The sequence below is a fragment of the Zerene cesonia genome, chromosome 5 (genome assembly GCF_012273895.1).
Source record: "Zerene cesonia ecotype Mississippi chromosome 5, Zerene_cesonia_1.1, whole genome shotgun sequence".
In the NCBI taxonomy this organism is placed as follows: domain Eukaryota; kingdom Metazoa; phylum Arthropoda; class Insecta; order Lepidoptera; family Pieridae; genus Zerene; species Zerene cesonia.
Window position 1 is genome coordinate 2,384,612 of NC_052106.1, and position 23,168 is coordinate 2,407,779.

A 23,168-nucleotide genomic window follows, 5' to 3' on the forward strand; every position below is an offset into this window, starting at 1 on the left:
CGGGGCCCGCGGGGCCCCCAGCGCCCGTTGGGGCCCCGCCGGCGCCGGGCCCGCCCGCGCCGCGCCGGGCGGACCGCGACCTGTGCGCGCACACCTTTATGCGTGTATATTGATTTGGGCCGAGCCGGGATGCTCAATCGCTTACGCTAGCGCGACAATGGCGTGTGTGCACTGTATACTTTTTATGGATATCAATTCTTTCCTTAAAATTAATGTATAAAAATTTTATAAATGGAATTACATACAAAAAGTACAGAAAATAACATTGAATAAAGTATAGAATTGCAGATACTCCATTGTCTATGAGAATTATTAACATGCAAATGTCGTTAGCGTTTTTATAAGATAAATTCTATAAGCAATTATGTTATAAGCAAGAGTTAACAGCCTTTATTTAAATGAGTCATTATAAACACTTAAATATCTGATAGGAATTGAACCCACGTATGCGACTCCGGGATATTGAAATCATTCTCATAATAAAAAAAAAAAAAATATTAAATAGAACATTGATTTGATTGCGACCTATTAAATTCCATTGGTTTTTCAAAATATTCCCAAAAATCGATCAGCAAAAACCAATATTATTAGTTCAGGACCATATGCAATTTAGAAGCATTTGCCAATTTAAGGACATTTATATCAGAGAAGACATATAGAACAGTTGAATGCTCACCTTATCTGCCCCGCCAGCAGAGGATTGATGGCGTAGAGCCAGTCGTGCACCTCCTTGTCGCCCAGCGTCTGCAGCAAGTAGCCGCGCTCCTTGCTCACCACACTGAAATATTAAAACAAGTATATAAATAAATCTCATATAAATAGTTAAATAAATAAGTTAATAAGATTTTCTTATATTTTATACAACAGTAAGTAATGATGCGCGAACCCAGTCGAATAATCAGTTTTTAGTTAGAATTAAACAAATACCGTAGTAAACTTATCTGAACGCGATTAACAGTTTATAAAAATCCAACTATGTAGAAAAATGTATAGCATTTGAACGATTAAAGTACTTGATTATAGTTTTATGTATACTATATGTATATTGTACAGATAACATGATGGATTATAGTCTGGACTTTCATAAGAGGCTCTGTTTCCATATTGGATCTAAATGAGCTTATGATGATGCTGCCAAATCTGATGAAGGTGATGAAATTATGATAACGATGGTTGTGATGATGGCGATGCTGCTAATGTTTAAAAAATCATATTTATTGACAAAAGTACAATTCTTAAAGGATCAAGTATCAGTAGGCTACCGAACTAGTTGGAACTATGTTTCTTGTGTTTTGGTTGTCGGTGGCGTGTCCCTCTCTAAGCGATTTTACAGTAAATCTTATGTCTAATTAAAAGAAAAGTAAAGGGAAACAATTTTGGCAGTTGAGTTAGATTGGCTGCCTAGTTGTGCGTGTGTGCGTGTTTGTGCGCGTGTGTGTGTGCGCGCGTGTGTGTGTGTAAATTTTAGTTATTTGTAATGGTAAGAGGGAACTGGTTAAGAAAGAACAAATAAAGCAAGAATGAATGTTTATTTAACAGCACATAATGGTAACGGTAGGGTAGGGTGAGGAAAAGGAAACGGGCCGCAGCCGCAGTGACGGTCGCCACCCACCTGAAGGTGTTGGGCATGCGCACCATCTGCTCCTGGTCCTCCGAGTACTCGACGTGCGCGTTGGCGAGGTTGATGAGCGCGCGCTCGATCGGGTCGCGCTCGTCGCGGTACATGAACACGTACGGCCGCCGCACCACCTGCCGTGCGCGTGCGCGGGCGCGGCCGCGGGCGCGTTATCGGTTTAGATACGTTTTGTTTGAAATGATCAATGTAGGTAACGTTATTTCCCCGAGGAGGGTTTTTTGATATAAGAATTTGTAAACAAATAAAATTTTTCGTGCTTATTGCATAAAAACCGTATGGGTTGATGGTGCTTGGGGTACTTTAAGTTTGATTAAATGAATTTGCATTTTTTTTACTCTTGCAATTGACAATATCACACAGCTATAGTCTGTAGCTATAACAATTAAGAACATTGTTCCCTATACAATATCAAACTATTATAAAACAAGACCCAAATGAAATTTTCTTTCCCCCCCCCATACTCACCAGCCATCGCTTCTTCCAGCCGTGCGTGCCGTGCTGCAGCACGTTGAGGTACCCGCGGCGCGCGACGGCCGCCGACACGCGCACCTCCTCACACTCGGGCACGTACAGGGCCCCGCTGCCGGGCCCCACGAGGGCCCCTGGGGCGCCGCCCGCGCCGAGGCCGCAGCCCCACCCGGACATGGATTTTTCGAGTAGCGCGCGTTCGGGGGAACACAGCCTGTTAAAGAATCGCATATTATTATTGCAGGTCGTAAACAACCAAGACTATATGGCCAGCATAGCCTTTGTACAAATTATTAATGCTATATAATCCGAACAATAGCTAGCCAGCTATTGGGTATAGGTTCAGGAAGCAACGATACGACTCTAAAACGTTAAAAATCAACATGGATTAATTTTCTTACCATCAACCAAAACAAAACTAAAAAAAAAGTATCGACTTTTTCTGTAGAGAAATTCTCCTGTACGTATTTATCCTTTGGACTAATCTACTCACTCGAAGCTGCTAGCGCTGTGTATGGAGGACAGCAGGCTGGGCGTGGAGATGTCGGCGGACACGCCCTCGTCCACCGGCGTGGCCGGCGACACGGCTGTCTCCACCTCCTTGTTCGAGCCTATCCTTCCTAGAAACGGTATTCATAGACATTACCTAAATAACGCTAACCTATTTATAGACAGGTACTTAGTTTACCTCTTACAATTAATTGAGCACGTTCTACGTAAATATTTTTATTTTTTATCTATATTTTTTATCGTTTCAATAATGATAGATGGCGTTAAAGTTTAACTAATTGTTGCAGCATAGGACTGATTCCGCTAAGTACATAAAAATTGCTATCACTTTACGTTAGTTACTTCCGTTAGAAGCACTCAAAAGGTCTAGAAAAAGCAATTCTAATGGTCTTAAAATAAAATTCTTTCCCGACTGGATGAACAAATTTTAAAGAACGCTAATCCCATGTGGTGTCGATTAAATTTGATCAAGTTCTTTAAATTTCAAGGCGATTCAGTTTTTTGTACGTTTTCACGAAGAAGCCACTGGTCCGATTTCGAAAATTCTTTCACCATTAGAAAGCAGCAACTTCCCTGAGTGACATAGACTATAAATTTACCACGGAGCAGTGTGTACAGTCACAATTTCCCCAAACACATACCCTGTATGAGCTTGACGAACTTGGTGGCCAGCTCGCGCTCGCGCGGCGTCATGTCCCAGCGCTCGGGCGGCTCGTGCGCGCTCTCGGACGCCGCCTTGGCCGCCATGTTGCACACCTCCTGCAATTTTAATCATTTAGTCATCTATTCATTTAAGCCATATTCAATGTGGCTAAAAATGCAGCGGTGGCTCAGTGGTGAGGACCTCGGACTTCAAAATCGATTAGCCGGCGGTTCGAGACCGGGCGGAGCGTGTAGGAAATAAATGGACTTTTCAATTTATTTGAACATGTGAATAATATCACCACTGCTCGACACGGTGAAGGAAAACATCGTGTGGAAACCGGCATGTCCGAGAGTTAAAAAGTTCGACGACATGTGACATCTGCCAACCCGCACTCGGCCAGCGTGCTGGATTATGGCCTGAACCCACGTAGGAGACCAGTGTCACATTAGTGGGAACATATATGGACATGAGCCCATATATGGTCATCATCAGATGATGATTCAACATGGTCTTAGAGTAGGAGTAATCCCAGCGTGGGAAATGGACAGAGCTATGTAGGTCACCTAAATCCTTAAATATTTCAAGAACATTTCGATCTACCTTTTCGGTTTTAGTGAAGTCATTCGGAGCAATGGTATTCTCGTGTCCGTGCCGCAAGCGCTCGCGCAGCGCGAGGAAGTGCCGCGTGCGACCCACTTGTTCGAGGCGGGTCATTTTCTCCAATTCCCACTGAAATAAGAATTTCATTCAACCACAACAATCTATTAGAGCCGATTTAAGCTCTATCTTCATGTGGTCCAACAAAATTATACGTAATTTTTTAATTTACGCAACTTTATGCAAATTATTGTAGGAACCAACACACATATATACTTCAAATGAAGTGAGTTCTTCTAAAACATTTTTTTACTAATATCTAAGCAACTCTTAACTATCTCTCTAATTCTATATAGCAATACTAAAACTTTTCAATTCAACTATAAAAAAGGGTGCATTTCCGTGCATTTAGTCATGCGAAGGGTGCAAGCAAATGTCGTTACAAAGTTGCATAGTCGCACAATACAATGGGCTACATATAATTTATAAATAACATGCAGTCTTCCTTTAATTTCATTAATACCACTGTGCTTACAAAACATTAACCCTGCTATATATACAAAACATCACTCAAAGCAACAAACTCATGACAAAGCAAGAACTAAAACAAGCGATATCAATACCCATACATGAACTCTACAATATATACATCCAAACAAACAAATTATGCCCCAAAGACCTCTACACTTCTATAAGCATGTAATACATGATAGATACATGAGACCAAATGACAACATATGGGCCAGTACACAAATAACTTTCAATAGCTATTTAGTATGAATGGTAGAGGGACATCGAGTGGGTGATTGCGCACATACTAAATAGCTAAGAAAACATTTGTGGACCTGAAATCTATCGATAACTGCCAGCGGCCAATCATAGATCACTTTGCGCCAAATGCGTTTCTGTACGAGTGAGAGAAAAGGTTTTGTTAATGGCCGTTACTGGTGCTAGAGTATTCAATCAGGATGAGTTAGTTACACATTTAACTCAATTTCAACGTGACAACGTCGATTGCGAACGATAAGGAAAATAAAATAAAAAAAGTTATGAAATTTGTCTTTTGTTTTAATTTGATATGAAATTTTATATAAATAAATATGGTGGATTGTTTTTATCGTGCATTCATTATTTGATACCGATTTTAATGTAAATTTGTCAAAACAATTAAACGTGGCTGAATTAAGTTGAGTTTTTTAAAGAACAGGAATAATCTATTCAAACATTTATTATTTTCTACTCAAAAACAAGATAAGACATTGTCACGTTAAGTCACTTTATATTTAAGAATCAATTAAACAATTTCGATATATTCATTTAGCACTACAAATATATATATATAGCATAGCAACCAATAACGCTAACACTACTAGCTTTCGGACAAAACGTGATAGCCACAAAACTTGCGATATCAAACAATTTTGTACAACGATCGGCTCAATAGTATCCTCCCTCATCAACTGCGTATAAAGACATTGTATTCATCGACGTTCGATTTTCAAATCGCTTTAACTCATATTCTGTTTGTCGACGTTCGATTTTCAAAAATATGCACCGAGTGACGATGGTTACGACGCATCCGTCATGCACGAATCAACACAACGCATTATAACATCGTGTCCGTCGACGTTCGATTTTCGAATCGGTGCGCCACAGAGTGATGATGGTTACAACGACGCATCCGTCATGCACATGTCAACACAACAGTAACTCTACGTGATCCACAGCGTGTGCCGCAGTCTGTGGCCTACCTGGTGGTCGAAGATGAGCGAGTCGCCGCGCGGCCGCCAGCCGTGCAGGTTCTCCTCGCCGCGCACGTACGTGCCGCTCGTGTCCAGCACCCGGCGTTGTCTTCGTTGTACTCCTGGATAAATAAGTGGGTTAGGTAATAGGTTAGTAGAATTAAAATTATATCCCAAAAGCATCTGTTAGATTGTGAACATAATTTTAATTAGAATTTGATATTAACGTTTTATGCATTTATATTTTGTTTTGTGTATTTATAAATTGTACGTTTCAATTCACATAAAGATATCATTTATTTACATTTGATAACAGATTAATATGTATATAATTAACGACACCAGGCCATGCGCACGCGCACGCACGCGCACGCGCACTCACCCGGCTCGAGCGCGCGGTGCAGGCTGAGCTCGTAGACGCCGGTGAGGCGGTCGGCGCGCGCCGCCTTGGAGCCGAAGAGCGCGCGGCGCAGCGAGCGGCCCGTGCGCGCCTCGCGCCCCACCACCACCACCGACAGGTCCTTCGTCACTATGGCCGGCCGCCCGCAGTTCTCGATCTGTGCCACGCGACATACGCTCAACGCTCAGCTTAATTAGCATCATTACATTAGAAAAAAATAGCATATTCCTAGTCAGAAATCGATATCACTATCACAACCTATACACCAATCGATAGCCTTTAATAAGGAACAGATTCTAGAAGTTGCATACGACAACTTATAATTCAACAAGCTATATTAAATAACAAAAAGGATTAATATGTTGCGCAGGAGTAAATATAGAATTACCTCTAGATAAGCGCTGAGCGTGATGTATACGACTTCGCCGTTAGCGCTGACCCGGTTGAGTAGCGGCGACCCGTGCAAGCTGCTGTCCCACGCCGCTTCAAACCTGTTCCCATATGTTTAGAAATTTGTAAAATATTAATAACTATTATATACCTCATGTCCCTATATAGTTGATATGATTTTATTTTTTAGTGTGATCGCAATTTTTTCTATCGACAAATCAATTTGGATTGAAAAATTATCGAAAAAGAAAATAATTTTTAATTAAAGCATTTAGATTTTAAGAAAAAACTATCCAGTTTACCTAAAGACGGCTCGATCGTCGAGATTAGGTCTTTCTCCAGGGAAGAGGCCAAGAGACAAGGCACCGTCTTCATCACCGTCCGTGGTGTCTTCATTCGCCTCGGGTGTGTTGCGGATACGACCTATAATAAAAAATCAATACAATATAAAGATGATATAACTATAGATAATCTCTTAATGTAAGCAAGTTGGGAAAAAATTATTAAAACTCTTTTTCATACATAATGTTTTTGTCGGTTTTGTAACTAAAACATTGAATCTTAATTTTCTCAGTATTAACCGACATTCCAAAAAACGAAAGAGGTTCTCACTTTGTTACATATTTTTTTATGTAAATTAGTCACAACTAGTCACTTATCATAATTGAAAAAATATTAACTGTCCTATCTTTTAAGTTGGATCAAACTGCACATGTTGTCAAATTTGATTAAAATTGGCTCTAAATTCATAGCACAAATAATGTGACACGTTATTTATATATATTAAGAAGATTACAAATAACTTACCAATGACTAGCTCTCTAACGTCAGTCCACTGCAAGTCGGAGGAGGGCTCGTGCAGGATGGTGATGCGGATGCGCCGCTGTATGCCCTGGTGAAGGAGGAACAGGCCTCGGCATGGCAACTCGTCGCTGTGCTCAAATACCTGGCAAGGTCGGTAGGTCATTGTAAACGTATATAAATTAAAAAATAATGATAATCAAAACAGTTTAGTTTTGATATTGTAGACTGTCCTAAATATTGTGTATTCATTAATTGTGTGTAAAATCGACCATATTTTGTCCTATATAGGAATGAATATTTAACTTTGCTTTTAAGTTCGCATATATTCTGAGGAGAGAGATAGTAATAATTAATAACAAAGGAAGAGAAAGTGTGTTAGTAAGCGATAATAGGAAAGGGAGAGGGAGCGAAACAGGAGTGGGGGGAGAAGGCACTCACCGCGGGCACGTAGTCGCCGCTGGGCGCGAGCTCGCAGATCTCGAACCAGACGAGCAGGTCGTGCTTGGAGTGCAGGTGCGAGGAGCAGCAGGGCGGCGCCACGCTGGCCGCGCCCCACTTGGGGCTGCGCACGGGCGCCGAGATGGGGATCGACGGGGGCAGCATGCGCCGCGGCGGCGTGCGCCCCGCTGCGGGCCCGTCTTGCTTCGCGTCCTGGTCGCACACCCCACACGGATTAGAAGAGACCATAGTCAACGCAACTTCATGACCTTATATGCGTTATTAATAATAAGGATGGTTACTTATTATACGAGATATTTCTAATAATTCAAAAGCAAATAAAAAACTTTTCAAAAAGAATCTTAAATACGTATTTAATTAATGAAATAGTTATGAGACTGAAGTTGCGCTCGCAAAAATGATTTCGATGTAGAGATAATTAAGCGTGTGACGTCACGTTTCTCGATTTGATGGTATGTACCCAGCGCGACCCTACTCATAAATTCATAGTTGAGCACAATTTGCATCGTAAGAGTCATGCTTTATATGTTACCAAAATCATTCATAATTATATATTATTTTTCAACTAAGAATAGTAGACATGGTTAAACTACAGGGCGCAAGATTTATAGTTATACTTACTAAGAGCAACAATGAATTCAATGCATTTATAAGACGGACTTCTCTTTATCATATAATAAGACAGAGACAAAGACGAAACTAATTTAACATCTTAATTAAATTACCTTGTGTAATGGATGTTGCTGGTAATGTCCAAACACTTCGAATACAATTGGTTGGGTCTTGATATATTCCACGAAAGATTTCGTTACTGGCACGGTTATCTATGAAAAAATAGAACATTATCATAATTCTGTCAATCAGTGTATATATCAACAATAATGAACACATTACACATTTTCCAACTTACATTTTGCACATGATAAAAGCCGAGGGGCGTATTCTTGCCGGCGTTCTTAACTGGCTCTGTTGAGAACGCGTCTTCGTTGCGATGCAGGAAACTAAATAACAAAAATAAATTATAAGGATCAAGCGTCCGGACACTTGGCAAGTTGTACATACAAAATCAATTTGGATAGTAGATCATTCACTTGATCCAGACCAGGTTTAATGGCTTTTCCTCTAATTTGATTAATAACGTTTGTTGAAGAGATTTTATCATTATTACTGACTTTAACAATGGAATAAAAGTACATGGTATAGTTTTCACAGATAAGTAAATTTTCCGAAATATCCCAATGCAGTTGTCCATTGAAGCCGCCCTCTCTACTCACTTGAACTGGCAGAAGACGTCGGCGTAGTCGGTGGCGACGCTGTGCGCCTGCAGCACGGTGACGCGGAAGGTGAACTCGCGGCCGGGCGCCAGGTGCTCGGGCAGCTCCTCCTCCTTCAGCTCGGACGCCAGCGAGCTGTCGCCGCGCCCGCTGTCCGCGTCGCACTCCGCCGCCGCTAGTTCTGCTGGCGGGGAATTATTATTATTATTTTTTTTTGTTATCTCTATTAATGACAATTAATTGCCAAATATTTTGCTAAGCGTCAAACTGGAGAACGGCAGATTATGTTTTAGAAGGACTCTGCTGTATATGTTTAGAAGCTAATGAACCTTAATCCTATTAAAAAAAATCATTTAATATAACTGCTATAAAATAAAATACAAAATGGTCACATTTTGATCTTTAGCATGAATTTCTCAATGTTACCAATTTAACGAAATATGGAGAACCTAATGACTATTTTTAATTTTAACAATCATTACATATTTATCATATTTTGTTGTATATATTCTGAACCAAAAAATTATATTTATTTTAATTTCTTACCTTCAATTTTGATATTCGAATCTTGTTCAGGTCGATCTTCAAGATTCATCGCATTATTTTTCTCCACAGTGGATAAGGTCTTCAATCGTGACCGAGTGGGCACGATGTCGTCATCGAATGAAATTTTTGCGGACTGCTTCACACCCGCTACGAATTCTGAGTTATCTGTACAAAAAGGAAATTTTTATGATCTTCGTATCATAATATATACATAGCTACATTATTTATAGTAAGCACAGTTACTATGCAAAATAGAAAAATTTAATATAAAATTGAGCTTGATATTTTATGGTCCTTCGAGTCTGTTATGTAATTAGTTAAAAGGTCGATTTTTAAACGTCTGTTTTTTGAAATCTATTCTACTATTCTCACTTTTCTCAGCGTCGACAACCGCCTGTACGGCTACACGCAAGTAGCCCTTCACGTCTCCTTTTTCGTTCACTATAGCCACCTTGTGAATGAGGGGAACCGGGTACAGGAGGTTCGAAAGGTAGACAAAGCTCCTGTAACAATCAATAACATTTATTTATATTTGATCATTAGTAAGACGGAAATTGTTTAAATTCATTAATTATACGATACATACACCATTATTGATACGAAAAAAAAGGATGATAAAAAATATTCAGCTATTAAGAAAACTTACGTATAATTTACAGTCATAATATCTTACCGTCCAACTAAACGGAACCATGGGAATCGGTCGTAGAATGGGTCACCACCAGTCACCGACTCGATGTTGTGATCTGGTGAAGTTGGTGACAGTTCGGCTTCGTTGTGATACATCTCGCGCATCAACTCCAAACGTTGCCTGTCAAAATTGCACCTTATCGTAAATCGGTTAAGTTTTCAATTTGCGCACTCATCTAAACGTACACGTGCCCAATGAGTAGGTAAATACATTTTATAGCATCTAAAGCGGTAGCACATGCGAGCATTAGTGATAAACAGAAATGCTAAATAATTTCGAATTTAGAATGCTGCTCAATATATCCCATCCAACCAATATACTACACTGAATAGATTCGCTCGCTACAATGGTGAAACACGTACACATTGCATGGGTGGAACCGCGTGCAATTATTGCTATACTAATCAAAGAACGAACCAGTAAGAAACTTTCTTCTGAGCTGTGCAAGCGATCGCGGAAACTCACTACGCAAGTACAACGCACACGTGCACACGTCGCGCGTTACGGCTCCACACGCACACCCATAGCAGCGAAAAGCTCATAGCGCGGCCGACTGGCGGCGTTCACATGAGGCGGTAACAACAGACACTCCACTCCGGCCGATGCCTATCCGCCCGATATATCGAAACCGATTCTGAAGCCGCCCGCAGCCCGCAGCCCGCAGCCCGCAGCCGCCCGCAGCTGCCGGCAGCCGCCCGCCGGCGCGTCCCGAGGTACAAACCTCGAGGGTAACAAGTTGGCGAGCGAGAGGCGCGTGTGGTGCGCGGCGGCGGAGAGGCACTGCAGCAGGTCGGCGTCGGCGCGCGCGGGCGGGCTGGCCGGCCGCTCCTCCTCCTCGCCGCCCGCGCCCTCGCTCATGTTGTATATCTGGCGCATCAGCTCCAGCCGATGGCTACGGAAACACACGCCTTGCAGTCCCTTTCCGTGACTGACCTACTAAAACTTCCAATGACCTAACCCTGCCAATGACACATCGCTTCCGATGGTCTAAACTAACCTAACCCCACCCGTACCCTGATCCTGCTAATGACCCACCCCCTCAACTGACCTAATCCGTATATAAATGTACTCCTTCCACTTGCCTAAAAACAATCTAACCTGGGTTAGGTTAGAAAAAAAAACATTTTCCATTGGTTTTAGAATGATCTAGAATGTTCATACGGTTTTGGGATCAACTTTGCCAGCGGTAACGCGTTGCAATCATGTCTGTATACATTCGAAATAAAAAGCGTTTGTAAAATAAAATAAATAAGCAGCAACTAAAACAAGCGCTATATATTTGACGTCGCCAACTATATTTTTATCTCTAAAATGTACTTACCTACTATATTATATTCACGGAAATTTTTACGTATAAAAAAAATATAACAAATAAGGGCTACAGCATAAATAATTTAAGATAGTGGAATAAATTATATTATAAATAAAAAAAACTTATAAAAAACATTATAAATAAATGCAAAATAATATAAAAGTAAATAAAAAATACATAAACAGTAAAATAAAACATAATAAAGATCAAATCAAATAAACAAGTGGAAACGTAGCGAAGTTTTCATAAAATATTTATTATTCCGTTGAAATAATAATATCCATTGGAAAATAAACTATAAATCATCGTTAAAAGATCTAATTTTGTTTAAGCTAACTATAAATATATTAATCCAATTCTACAACTACATTTGAACTCATTTAACAATCATAAATAAAACTAGTATTAGTAGTATTCACACAATATTTCCACATTTGTATAAAGTAATCGATGGAAACTATCCGGCTAGGAGTGTATTAAGATTCAATCGACAACAAAACAATAAAGAGAAATAAAATAGAGATAATAGATATAACCTAACTTGTGTAACTATGATACGTACATACAACAACATGCATACAATAACTATCGGTGTAAGTTCATGTAACCTGATCAACATTTACATATTATACCTATATTTATTTTTATCACTACAATATAATTTGAATTTATATAGTTTTTCATTAATTTTATTTTGTATGTACTTGCTCGCCCACATTTTTTATTGCTTCTTTGACAATTACTTATAGATTGCCATATTGGCATCTAAATCAAGTATTTATTCAAAACCCTGTAGATGCTATCCATGCAACATCCAACCATCTATGACTACCTACCACAACTACCCCCCGAACACACAACCCCAACCCTCTACCCCGCTGTCTATCACACCTCACACTATTTCTCTCATTATTGGGTATTAACCCCCCCCCTCACTGCCAAACATTCTTCACACCACATTAAGAAACACACATTCTAAATAACAATTGAACAGATTCAGTATGATCCACTCCCCCCCAGCTGACCCCAGCTCACCGCAACTTCTCGAGCGTCCAGTAGTGCGTGGCGCCGTTCTTGGTGTCGGTGACCTCGACGGCGACGACGGTGGGCGCGCTGGGCCGGTACTCGTCGTCGGCGTCGTCGCGCGGCGCCAGCTCGCCCGGCAGCGGCGAGTACGGCGTGTCCGTCAGCAGCGTGAACTGGAACTGGACCTTCTTGCGCAGCTCCACGGATATCGCGTTCGCTTCCTGCGCGATACGGTTTATTGTTCACACTTCTACTTTTGTACATTTTTTTTACGAGAGGCTAGTTTTCTTATGAATTGATTGGTTAAATATAGAAAGGAATATAGTGCTAGATTTAACTACACTTAACACTAATTTTATAAATGTCAAAGTTTGTTTCTTTGGATGTGTGTCCGTCAATCACGCTGAAACTACTGAACGGATTTTGATGAAATTTAGTATACAAACAGGGTATGAGCAGACTTGGGTGAGATAGGATACTTTTTATCCGGATGAAATGCTCCCTTGGGATAAAACAGGAATCTTGATATTCAGGCGGAACCGGGACGAGTGTCTAGTGAGACATAAAAAAAATTAAAATTTTACTTGTTGATCATGTACCCTAACAGCCCCTAGTACTTTAATCATTCTCATTTGTATCCCCTTACACGCTAACCTACACTATGAAGATTTATATTTAAATCTTAAATTCTCGGATTCAATTACTGCGCCTCTTACCTTGAGGAAGATAGCATTTCCCCACAAATCGTCACGTAGCGAGGTGAACTGGTGGTACTTCCACTTGCGGAAGGCCCACGCCGCCAGACCCACTTCGCGAGCTGACCAGCATTCCGTCTCAAATAGTGGGTTTACTAAATCCATACAGAAAAAAAACGGACTTAATATTTTGGAACCAATTTTAATCATAGGCTTTCAAAACATTTACAAGTTCTTGGGGTACCTTCGAATATTTTTGTAAAAACATATTTTACTGTTTCTATAACTTTATTGCTATAATAAAATTTATATTAACTAACATAATAATATAATCCAATGAATACACTTAGTAATTATTGTTTAAACTATTACAAAAGCTAACCGTTATTGCCACGACTTATGGATGCCTATATACCTCACCACTGATCCATCACTGTTAAATTTCCAATACACTCACCAAAGATATCCTCATCGTTGTGGAAGTCTTCTGGTGTGTAAGAGCTGTACATGGACATGGTGACGCTCTGCTCCTCCACTTGGCGTTGCAGCGCGTCGATGCGCGCCTCGTAGTTCTGTACAATAGTGCGATCATTTGAAACCATTATAGACTTTATCTATAACATTAATGAATTTTTCTTAACAAAATATGTTTGAAATCCGGTAATACGCTCCCATATAACACTAAGGAACCTTTACCGTACAAAAATTTTTAAATATTACCATTACTATTATGTAAACTCAAAAACAACCACAATTTTCTACAGAAAACAGATATACAAATGCATACCTACATATGTGATCCTCGCCCACATATAAATTTTTAGTCATGTTCTCCCTGATAATTAAATGAATTTCTCACCTTCCTCTGCTCCTCGAACTGCTGATCGGCGTGCTCTTTCTCTTTGCGGAACTGCTCTTCGAGCGCGCACAGTCTCTTCTGCATCTCCTGTTTGAGATCGATGCCCTGTTTCTCCAAGAGCTCGCATTGCGCGAAGTCCCAGTCCACATTTTCGGTTGCGCTTTCTTCTGTTTCAAGTTAAAATGAATTATGATTATTTTATTATTCGAAAATTCATGAAAATTAAGCAGTGTGTTAAGTGATTTATTTATTTTCTGTAAATATTTATTACCATAAAGTTTCCAATACTTGTTGTTTGATTTCTAGCACATTGCAGTAGAGTTCCAAATATGATACATAATGGTGGACATAAAAATGTATTAAATATATATTAAGAATATCGGTCCGCCCCTGTTTCGCCCGAAATACGTATAAAGCCTAATAGCGTTCCTTAATAAATGGGTATTTCAAATAGCACCAGTGGTTCCATAGCTTTATAATATTAGTATAGATATGAATTCATTCATATTCATTCAAAATAAGCAGATTATTTTACTTTTCAATATGAACTCACTCTCTGGCACTTCAGTGTCAGTAGTGTCTGTGATGAGTTTGTTGAGCGGCTCCTCCCGCGGCTGACCGGGATGCGTGAAGCGGAACACGTGGTTCTTGCCCAGGATCACCCGGGATCCCGTCTTCAGGATTATCGGCTCGTTCACCTGGGTTCATGGAGCAGGACATTAGGATTTACTTAACGAGGACATGTCTCTGGGTCTTTAGAATAAAAATATTATGGTAATGAACCTTAAGTCTGATTTCGAGATGATTTTACCTACATATGTTATTATTTTTAGAAAATGATTCATTCGCGATTAAAGATTCAAAATTGAAATAAAATTTATTCTCGTAGATCTTAGACTACTTATAATTATAGACATTTTTACTTTCATTTATATGTTTATTATAAGTGTAATTAAAACTCAATGTTAGATAATTTAATCCAAATATACATTTTTTCAAACATTCATTCATTTTCAAGAAACCACATTGTACTGTAATACCAACTCTATGTCACACAAAATAAGGTCCATTTTCCTACCTCCCGGCCGTTGACGTAAACCAGCGCGCCGCGGTGCGGTATGAGGCAGATGACGCCGTCCGTATTCTCGAAGATGCAGTGCTCGCTGACTATATGCGAGCCGGACAGCTGGATGTCCTGGGGCACGTTCGCTTCCGCGGTGCCGACGCGAGTTACACCTGTAATTGGAAATTTATTTTATGTTGGTAATTTTTTTTATATGGTGAGTCGAGCACGCTTCGGTACGAATTGGGCCAGCGGGCACCGGGGAAGTACCACACTCCCACAGAAGTACGGCGTGAAATAGTAGCATGGTACTGTGTTTCGTATGGTGAGTGGGGGAGCCGGAGGCCAGTTTCGTTTTCCTTATCCTAACCAGTTCATTATTTTTTCCAATGGTTAATCCTTTCCTTATCCTTAATCCCCGAAAATCCGTTATTTATATTTCCTTATCCTTAATCCCGCGCATTGGCATAGGCACTGCCTCTGCGCGTGTTCATGGGCGGTGATCGCTTACCATCAAGCAAACCACCAGCTCAGTTGCCCGCTCTGACATAAAAAAAAATATAATGATGAATAGGCTTTAATTACATTAAATTATGACATATGGGACGTATTTGTTATTCAAATGCGAAATATTTTGTTTTATTACAGCGGAGATTTTGTTTGAATTAAATATATAAGAAGTTATACCATTCTTAATAGCTAAATAGAGGAAAGATATACGTTTCACTTTCTTTTTTATTTAGGCAATGTTTTTAATTTACAGCCAAACAACACATTTCTTACTCTCCTTCCCCAATCACACAACTCACCATCCTTGATATAATAAATGAGGCACTCAGATAGATTAGGGTCCTCGTTCAAATTGACCAAGTGTGGTGTTTTCTTAGGCGAATACACTCCGACGGTGATGCCTTCCTTGACAGCGAGCCCCATCTCGGCGAACACAGCTTCGCGTTGCACGCGGATTTGCTCGGTGCGTTTTAGTTTCTCCTCCCAGGTCTCGTTTAATTCTGAACGGAACATTGTTGTGTTATATGCAAAATAAGGAGCATCCTTTAAAAATATGTACTGCATTGTTAGCAATGTATACATGTCTTACTTTGGCTCGCGGCGTTCATTTTTAATATTAACTTTAACACTCAATTGTGTAAAAATACAATATTCTGTTAAATATACTTAAATTAAACCCATCAGCATTTACTGTTCAGTACATAGGGATACAAATATAACTGATTTATTACATTATTAAAAAAACGTACTATTCCATGTGTATAGTACACCAGTTTTCACCTATTGCAACATTTTAGTATGGTACTTAATGATTTTAAGTTTTTTTTTCATTATTTTGCTTTTGATTCTTTTTTTCTATACCGTTCCTGATAGCGATATTAATGCATTATTAATTTATCCACCAATCTTACCACAAAAAATTTTTTTTTAACAGATTGTTTTCTGATCCCAAACAATGTAATCTTTAACATATTGCTTCCTGATCCCATTTTCTCTATCCTACTGCTGACACCAAACCCACCACCCGACTACAACTCAACAGAACCTCACCGGCAATCAGTTTCTCCGACGCCTGCAACTGGTCCACGGCCTCCTCAGCGATGGTGGTGGCCGCGCGGGACAGCTTCGGCGACATCGCTTCCTCATCACTCTTCTTGCGTATCGGCGATGGCTCTCCTGTTAAATGTCGTGTTTGAATGTGTGCAATTGTATGGAATTCGGCGTGTTGTAGTGTTGTGTCCTGATTTTATTGTCATTTTTAATCTGTGTCAATGTTTTATAAATAATTTAATCTGTGGTAGATTTCGCGCCGTAATTTATATGGGCGTTAAAGTGAGAACGTATGTAAATATTCAATTAGAGAACAGAATGTTACCTAAGCATGTGCCGCTTAACATCAGTTTATCTCTCCCTCTCTTGTGCACACAGATGAATGTATTTAAAATGAATAAAAAGTGTCAAGTAAATGTCATATTTTGAGTTTAAGTTTTTTTGTTACTTATACGCGAATAATAATATAATCGGGACAATATAGTTGCGAATTATGACAGTACAATCAGGACCAATATGTTTTTTTTATGGCTTACACTATATTCCAATTCATATTAATATAAAATTATAATGCATACATATGCGTAGCTTGTTACATATGCAAGGCATGTAAAAAACTGTAAATATCAAAAATATATTTATTTCTACATACCATAAGTTTTTTGAAATATTCGATTATGTATATAGAGAGATTTTTAAAATGTTGTCTTGGTATATATGTATATATTGTATATAATATTTTTAATAAGCCATTATGAAAATAAATATTATATTCGCTATATTGTGACCATAGCATAATATTTACCTACACCTCTAATAATATTAAAATCAAATTACAAGTCCAAAAGGACACATTTTTTATATTATTATGAATAATAATATTATAAATACACATCAAATCATGCAATTCATTTTCAAAGCTCTTGTAAGCGACTGAAGACGTCATTACTAATATATATTTCGTTAGCGACTTGCGAAATAGATTTTAGCAAAAATAAATCTTTTTTTTAACATAAAATTTATTACAATGGCAATCGAATATACGTACTGTAATGTTTTCTAAAGCCGCGAACGAAAGATCGCTAAGAAATACCGAGTACTTTAGGAGAATCATTCAATAAACCAATTTATATTGCAATTCGACTGAAATTTAGTGAACGTTTTTTATAAAAATACTCAGTACGAATGAATACATTTGGAATTACATATATATCAAATATGACCCCATACAACGTACATATATATTATACCCATGAGAACCAACACCAAAAATAAAAGAAGCCTTCATTCCTGTTACGATATTATAACGTAATATGTAGTGAAAAAAAGTATCTACGCCTAGAACGCCACAAGCTTTGGAGAGGAGTGCAAAATTGCATTATTTTTTTTCGTGTGGGTTGCCAGTGATTTTCGCACTTAGCTGGCAACCCTGAGGCAAAGCGGTACAGGTGGGGTGTACATATGCGAAAGCCTCTTCAATCTTACTTACTGGTCTCTTTCTTTTCGTAAACGACTCTACCATCGGGTCCTTCACGATTGAAAACAAAAGTTGGCTGGTTAGTATGGAACATAGCTTATTCATTATTAATACGTTTGTGGCGTTATCTAGCATCGTTGGTAACTAAGACACATTCACAGGACGCTCTATGTGGTCACACGACGGCTAAGCCCAAACGGAACGGGTTTTTGTTAATGCGGCGGCTACTCACCCTCTTCAACTTCGATCCCCTCTGCCTTGAGCAACTCGCGCAGTTTGAGGATTTCCTCTTTGAGTTCGCGGATGAGTTTCGCGTTCGCGTCCTCGTTGACCACCGCCTTGCACACGATTTGTTTGGCGCGGTCGGCGTATCTGATGTATACAATTTTTATATAAGACATTGTCGAATGGAAAGTGAAAGTATCTGGATAAATAGGGTGCTGTTTGTTTGCTTATAACATGAGAAGAAGCATAATCAATACGAGAAAACTCAGTGCAAACGGGAGAGCACAATATTTTAGCCTAAGTATTTTTATATTAAGAAGTGTAAAGCGATTATGACCTAGGTCTGAGACAATAATAATATTAAAAAAAAAAACATTTTTTGCATTGTCATTTTATTACTTTTATTTTACATAACAAGGCAGAACCTTCCATCCCCCCGCCCCTAAATAACATATTACCTACCGACTTACAATAAAATCACAACATACAAAACATTACCTCAATGTACTGAGCGTCTCGTCGTAGTTGATATCAGCTGGCGATATGGCCGCTATCATGGCCGTCTTCGAGTTGCCGCCTAGGTTCTCCCTTAGTAACCAAGTGAGCACCGAGTCACGGTACGGAATGAAGTCCGCTTTCTTTGATTTCTTGCTCTTTGATGCCTACAGATAATAACTAGATTATAGAGGTGTAAATCGTGACTGGTTAATAGTATAGCCGAATTCTCAAACGTAATTTTTGATTGAATTCTAAATTTTTGATTTTACAAATAAGATTGTGAAATTGAAAATAAAAACAAGTTAATTTAATTAAAATATTTGCGAGAGATCGCGTAATATTAAATGTTACCAAAATCTACAACTTCAAACTTCAAAATACCATTAGTATTCAAAATAAAATAACAAGTTCATTGAGAATTGGGGTATACTTAAGAAGTAAGTTTATAAAATGTTTCAGTACATACTAAAATACTGATTTGTGCCTGAAAGCTTTTTCTATTTATAAAAATCCATTATGAACAAAATCTCTAAGTTTTCTCGAAGTGTAAGCTTTAAATTTCATTATATTGTTCCATTTTAGAAACCGTTAAATATATCATTTGTCATATATTATTAAAGCATTTAACGAAATACACACATAAACACGCCTACAACATTATTACAACACACAAATACAATGATTCATACGTAATCAGTGTCATATATGTGTTTAACATGAATAAAATAAAATAAAGCGAACACAACCACATACAAACATTCCACTTACCGACTATAATTTGTCCAAGTACACGAGATGCATCAAACATTCGAAAATAATATTTAGCTAGCTTATGTTAGAGTTCATTTTAGCACCACACTTGATATTTACAATTACCATAATTGGTTTCACCAATAAGATGATTATGATTGTGTTACTATGATAGATTATATCTCTTTTTACTTCGACTTTGCCTTATAAAAAATATAATAAGAACATATTTAACAAATGTTAACTGAATAAAAATAGAGATATACAGGGTTAAAACAGGAAAAAAAATTATATGAAATACATATATGAAAGGGAAGGTAAAACATCTACCATTGATAAAAAAGTATGATCTATCCCTCTAATCCTCATTTCACACTTATTGAAACCCTTTATATATATAAAGATACAATTTGAATATAATGCTTTTATTCTCATTTAATTTTTTTATGGACTAACCATTTAATCTATTGCAAACAAAAAGGTATAATCTATCAAATGTTTAAGATAATATACAGTTTGTACATGAAAAAAGAAGCAGTAAATGCAGGGGTACACTGCATGTTTATTGGATTTAAATGCCTTGAAAACTACCCTCAAGTTTTTAAACATATTTATACATATACCCTCCATTATTTTAACATATTTATGTCTGTAATGGTACAAGCAATATCTCAGATTTGGAATATGTACTGTGTATAGCTTAGAGTTTGCGAATTTATGAAGTTAATCAAGTGTGATGATATTTTAGCTTTTGATCAAATGAATGAATAAGACATTTATGAGATGATAATGAAATTATTTGAATGAAGAATAATTATTAATAGACACAAACATAGAAGTTAGACATTCTTGTTCTAAACATGCAACCTAATTGACTTTTTTCTTGAAATATTATATATTTTCACTCAATTTATAATAGCAATATTCTTAATGTTACATTTAATATAACCTATGCATTCCCACGACCATCTTTCTTTGAAACACAATATGTAATACGTAGATATATATACATAATGTAAATTCCAAAAAATTCTATCTATTCCATTTATTTCAATATTATTTTCAACCAATCATTTAGTTATTTAGTTCAAATAGTCATTTAGTTTCAAAAAAACACCATAGGTTCTCAATTCGTAGTTTGAGAACCTCCATTGTTTTTGAGAACGTCATTAAAAGAACGTAGAATATTTATCTATACATACATTTCAAAAACCCAAAAACCAAGCTATTATTTGAAACCCATTTTTATATCTAATGTAAGTATTATTCGTATGTACATAACACAAGTTTAAATACAATTTTTTTTTTCAAAGCCCTTTTTTACCGAGAAGATTCAATGAGAAACTCAATAATTTTAAAAGTACCCGTATAGCACGTATTAATACAATTCAATTTACCCAACTATGCACTAACAAAACTAATCAAAGAACATATACTCACGATCTCAGCAAGAGCCGATATGACTTTTCCCAATGTAGTGAGCGACTTATTAATATTGGCTCCTTCCTTCAGGCGAGTTCCCTTCGCGCCCGTAGAGTCAGCTCGTTCAGAACCAGCTAGATCGACTAGCGAGATTTTTGATACCTGTATTAAAATAAAACAAAATAAAACACTAATAAAGTACAAAAAAAAGTATTTTCTATGAATTAAAAATTTACAATGTAATAGACAGCGGGCCATTTTCTACTGCAGTTTAAAGCGTTCTGTCAATACCTATAGCAATAATAATTATCTATTTCTTTTGCAATGCAATTTAATAAAAAATGTTCCATCTCGAAACGTGAAACGAACAGTTTAGTCATTCGTATATTCGTAGCTATGTTGATAAATATAACATACTTTTTTTTACCAACGTATTTTAAGCTTAAAACATTCTTTTTTTACAAGTATACATTTAAATATGCTCCGTGTAATATAAAATACTATTACAATATAAAAGTTCTTTGAAAAATATTTACTTTACATTTTCTAAACAGTTTTCGGAACGACTAAGAAGAAAATGAAGAAATCAAAACACTAGTGACAATAAGTACCGATAAGAGAACAACTTACCTTTTCTGAGACTAGATTGGTAGTCTTATCATGCCGCTGCTGTGTGAAGAAGATAGTGAATACAGCGTGCGAGCGAGACGACGTCTCGTTCATGTTTGTTGCTGCCACGGTTCTGATAAAAAAAAACAGTAAAATGTATAACAGTTTCTATATAGTAATTCGTACTATTGAATGATCAAATCTAAAAAACTATGTTTTAGAACTTTACTACCTATAAAATAAAATTAACTTGAATAAAAATCAGGTATCTTTTACGTCTGTTTAATCGTAGATGGAAGTTTTCCTTATATCATTTATCAGTCACATTAGCCATTTTAATAACTAATACAACAATCAAATATCTTAAAACCCAACAATTACTAACGAAGAAAATTGTCTTAAAAGACTTTTATAATAAAATCAAGCACTCGCCTTCAATAAAAAGCTTATAAAATGAAAATAAACAGAATCTAAAGTGTGTCAAGGTTACATCAATTGTACAAGTGATCCCAGAGGGTGAGGGATGTTTGCGTTTCATTTTAATGCTTTCAACAGCTCATTTAGCTCAACTCACTTATTTGCATACTGTGTTATGCGTGTTTGTTTATATCGTATATTCGCGTGTGAAGGACCTTTATTATTGCATTCGTTTTTCTTTTGTGGGATAGTAGGGTAGTTGGAGGTTTTCTAAGACTTGAGTTACGTCTATCGTACATTTGCTTATAAACCGATTTCAAAATGGCAAATGGTTCTATATTCTATTCGATAAAAAGTAGTAAGTATTTGTTATGTGTGGTCGCGGATAATTTCGTTGTTTGAAATGTTTCTGATGAGATATCTTGATTTAACTAATTCTATTTTATCATAATGAGATATTCCAAGGGTCGTCCCAGTATATGAAAATGGGGATCAACATTTTTGCACTAAAATACTTTCATCCAACTTATTCATGACATACATTTCGGTAATATAAATAAAAAAAAAAGTAAATTATTCAAAAAAATATATTTTTCTTTAATTCGTGTTTAATTCGTGATAAATGATCACGCCCAATAACTAAAAACACCCAACAAAAATCCAATATAAATATCCTACACTAATTGGCTTACCTGGCTTTATTCCCTTCATCGATTAAGTCGTATATATCTTGATAGGACATAACAGCTAGTTTGCTGAGGTCCTCCACGTAAGGTCCGAGTGCTGGGTGCTCGCGTACACGCAAGTTCCCTTTGTTCTTAGGGTTCAATAGGTCTCTGACCCGTTCGCAATAGATTTCCATGTACGAGACCTCCACCTGAGTGAAATAAATAATAAATTGTGTTTAATGTTAAAAGAGTTTTAATAACACGAATCTACTCAAATATCTACAGAAGATCGCGATTTGTTAGGGGCTTTCGAATTTGATATTATCAAGATAAGTAATAAATTAAGTAATGTCTAAGAGGAAAACTCTAATATAAATGTAATAATATAATTCAATATGATACATATTGTGTATTTTGGTTGTAT

General features: G+C 37.5%; 1 protein-coding gene across 18 annotated transcripts in view; it reads right to left on the reverse strand.

The window, feature by feature from the left end:
- LOC119840306 (kinesin-like protein unc-104) overlaps positions 1 to 23,168 on the reverse strand; it is a 72,618-nt gene that overhangs the window by 1,267 nt on the left and 48,183 nt on the right. For 3 of the 18 annotated variants that reach the window (XM_038366859.1, XM_038366858.1, XM_038366861.1), the window contains 36 exons: positions 22,769 to 22,953; positions 21,681 to 21,792; positions 21,069 to 21,212; positions 19,647 to 19,649; positions 18,879 to 19,042; positions 18,388 to 18,527; positions 18,168 to 18,206; positions 16,679 to 16,804; positions 15,928 to 16,128; positions 15,134 to 15,291; positions 14,609 to 14,753; positions 14,056 to 14,222; positions 13,654 to 13,768; positions 13,218 to 13,351; positions 12,511 to 12,722; positions 10,885 to 11,055; positions 10,146 to 10,283; positions 9,845 to 9,975; positions 9,473 to 9,637; positions 8,927 to 9,110; positions 8,563 to 8,653; positions 8,378 to 8,476; positions 7,632 to 7,844; positions 7,197 to 7,335; positions 6,692 to 6,812; positions 6,388 to 6,490; positions 5,982 to 6,156; positions 5,609 to 5,721; positions 4,703 to 4,762; positions 3,861 to 3,989; positions 3,256 to 3,373; positions 2,598 to 2,724; positions 2,102 to 2,318; positions 1,613 to 1,749; positions 677 to 778; positions 27 to 94 (listed from right to left, as the gene is read on the reverse strand). In XM_038366859.1, coding sequence (XP_038222787.1) covers positions 27 to 94; positions 677 to 778; positions 1,613 to 1,749; positions 2,102 to 2,318; positions 2,598 to 2,724; positions 3,256 to 3,373; positions 3,861 to 3,989; positions 4,703 to 4,762; positions 5,609 to 5,721; positions 5,982 to 6,156; positions 6,388 to 6,490; positions 6,692 to 6,812; positions 7,197 to 7,335; positions 7,632 to 7,844; positions 8,378 to 8,476; positions 8,563 to 8,653; positions 8,927 to 9,110; positions 9,473 to 9,637; positions 9,845 to 9,975; positions 10,146 to 10,283; positions 10,885 to 11,055; positions 12,511 to 12,722; positions 13,218 to 13,351; positions 13,654 to 13,768; positions 14,056 to 14,222; positions 14,609 to 14,753; positions 15,134 to 15,291; positions 15,928 to 16,128; positions 16,679 to 16,804; positions 18,168 to 18,206; positions 18,388 to 18,527; positions 18,879 to 19,042; positions 19,647 to 19,649; positions 21,069 to 21,212; positions 21,681 to 21,792; positions 22,769 to 22,953 — 4,846 coding nt within the window. The remainder of the gene's footprint in view (positions 1 to 26; positions 95 to 676; positions 779 to 1,612; positions 1,750 to 2,101; positions 2,319 to 2,597; positions 2,725 to 3,255; positions 3,374 to 3,860; positions 3,990 to 4,702; positions 4,763 to 5,608; positions 5,722 to 5,981; positions 6,157 to 6,387; positions 6,491 to 6,691; positions 6,813 to 7,196; positions 7,336 to 7,631; positions 7,845 to 8,377; positions 8,477 to 8,562; positions 8,654 to 8,926; positions 9,111 to 9,472; positions 9,638 to 9,844; positions 9,976 to 10,145; positions 10,284 to 10,884; positions 11,056 to 12,510; positions 12,723 to 13,217; positions 13,352 to 13,653; positions 13,769 to 14,055; positions 14,223 to 14,608; positions 14,754 to 15,133; positions 15,292 to 15,927; positions 16,129 to 16,678; positions 16,805 to 18,167; positions 18,207 to 18,387; positions 18,528 to 18,878; positions 19,043 to 19,646; positions 19,650 to 21,068; positions 21,213 to 21,680; positions 21,793 to 22,768; positions 22,954 to 23,168) is intronic. The other 15 variants (XM_038366864.1, XM_038366863.1, XM_038366870.1 and 12 more) reach the window with 15 other exon arrangements.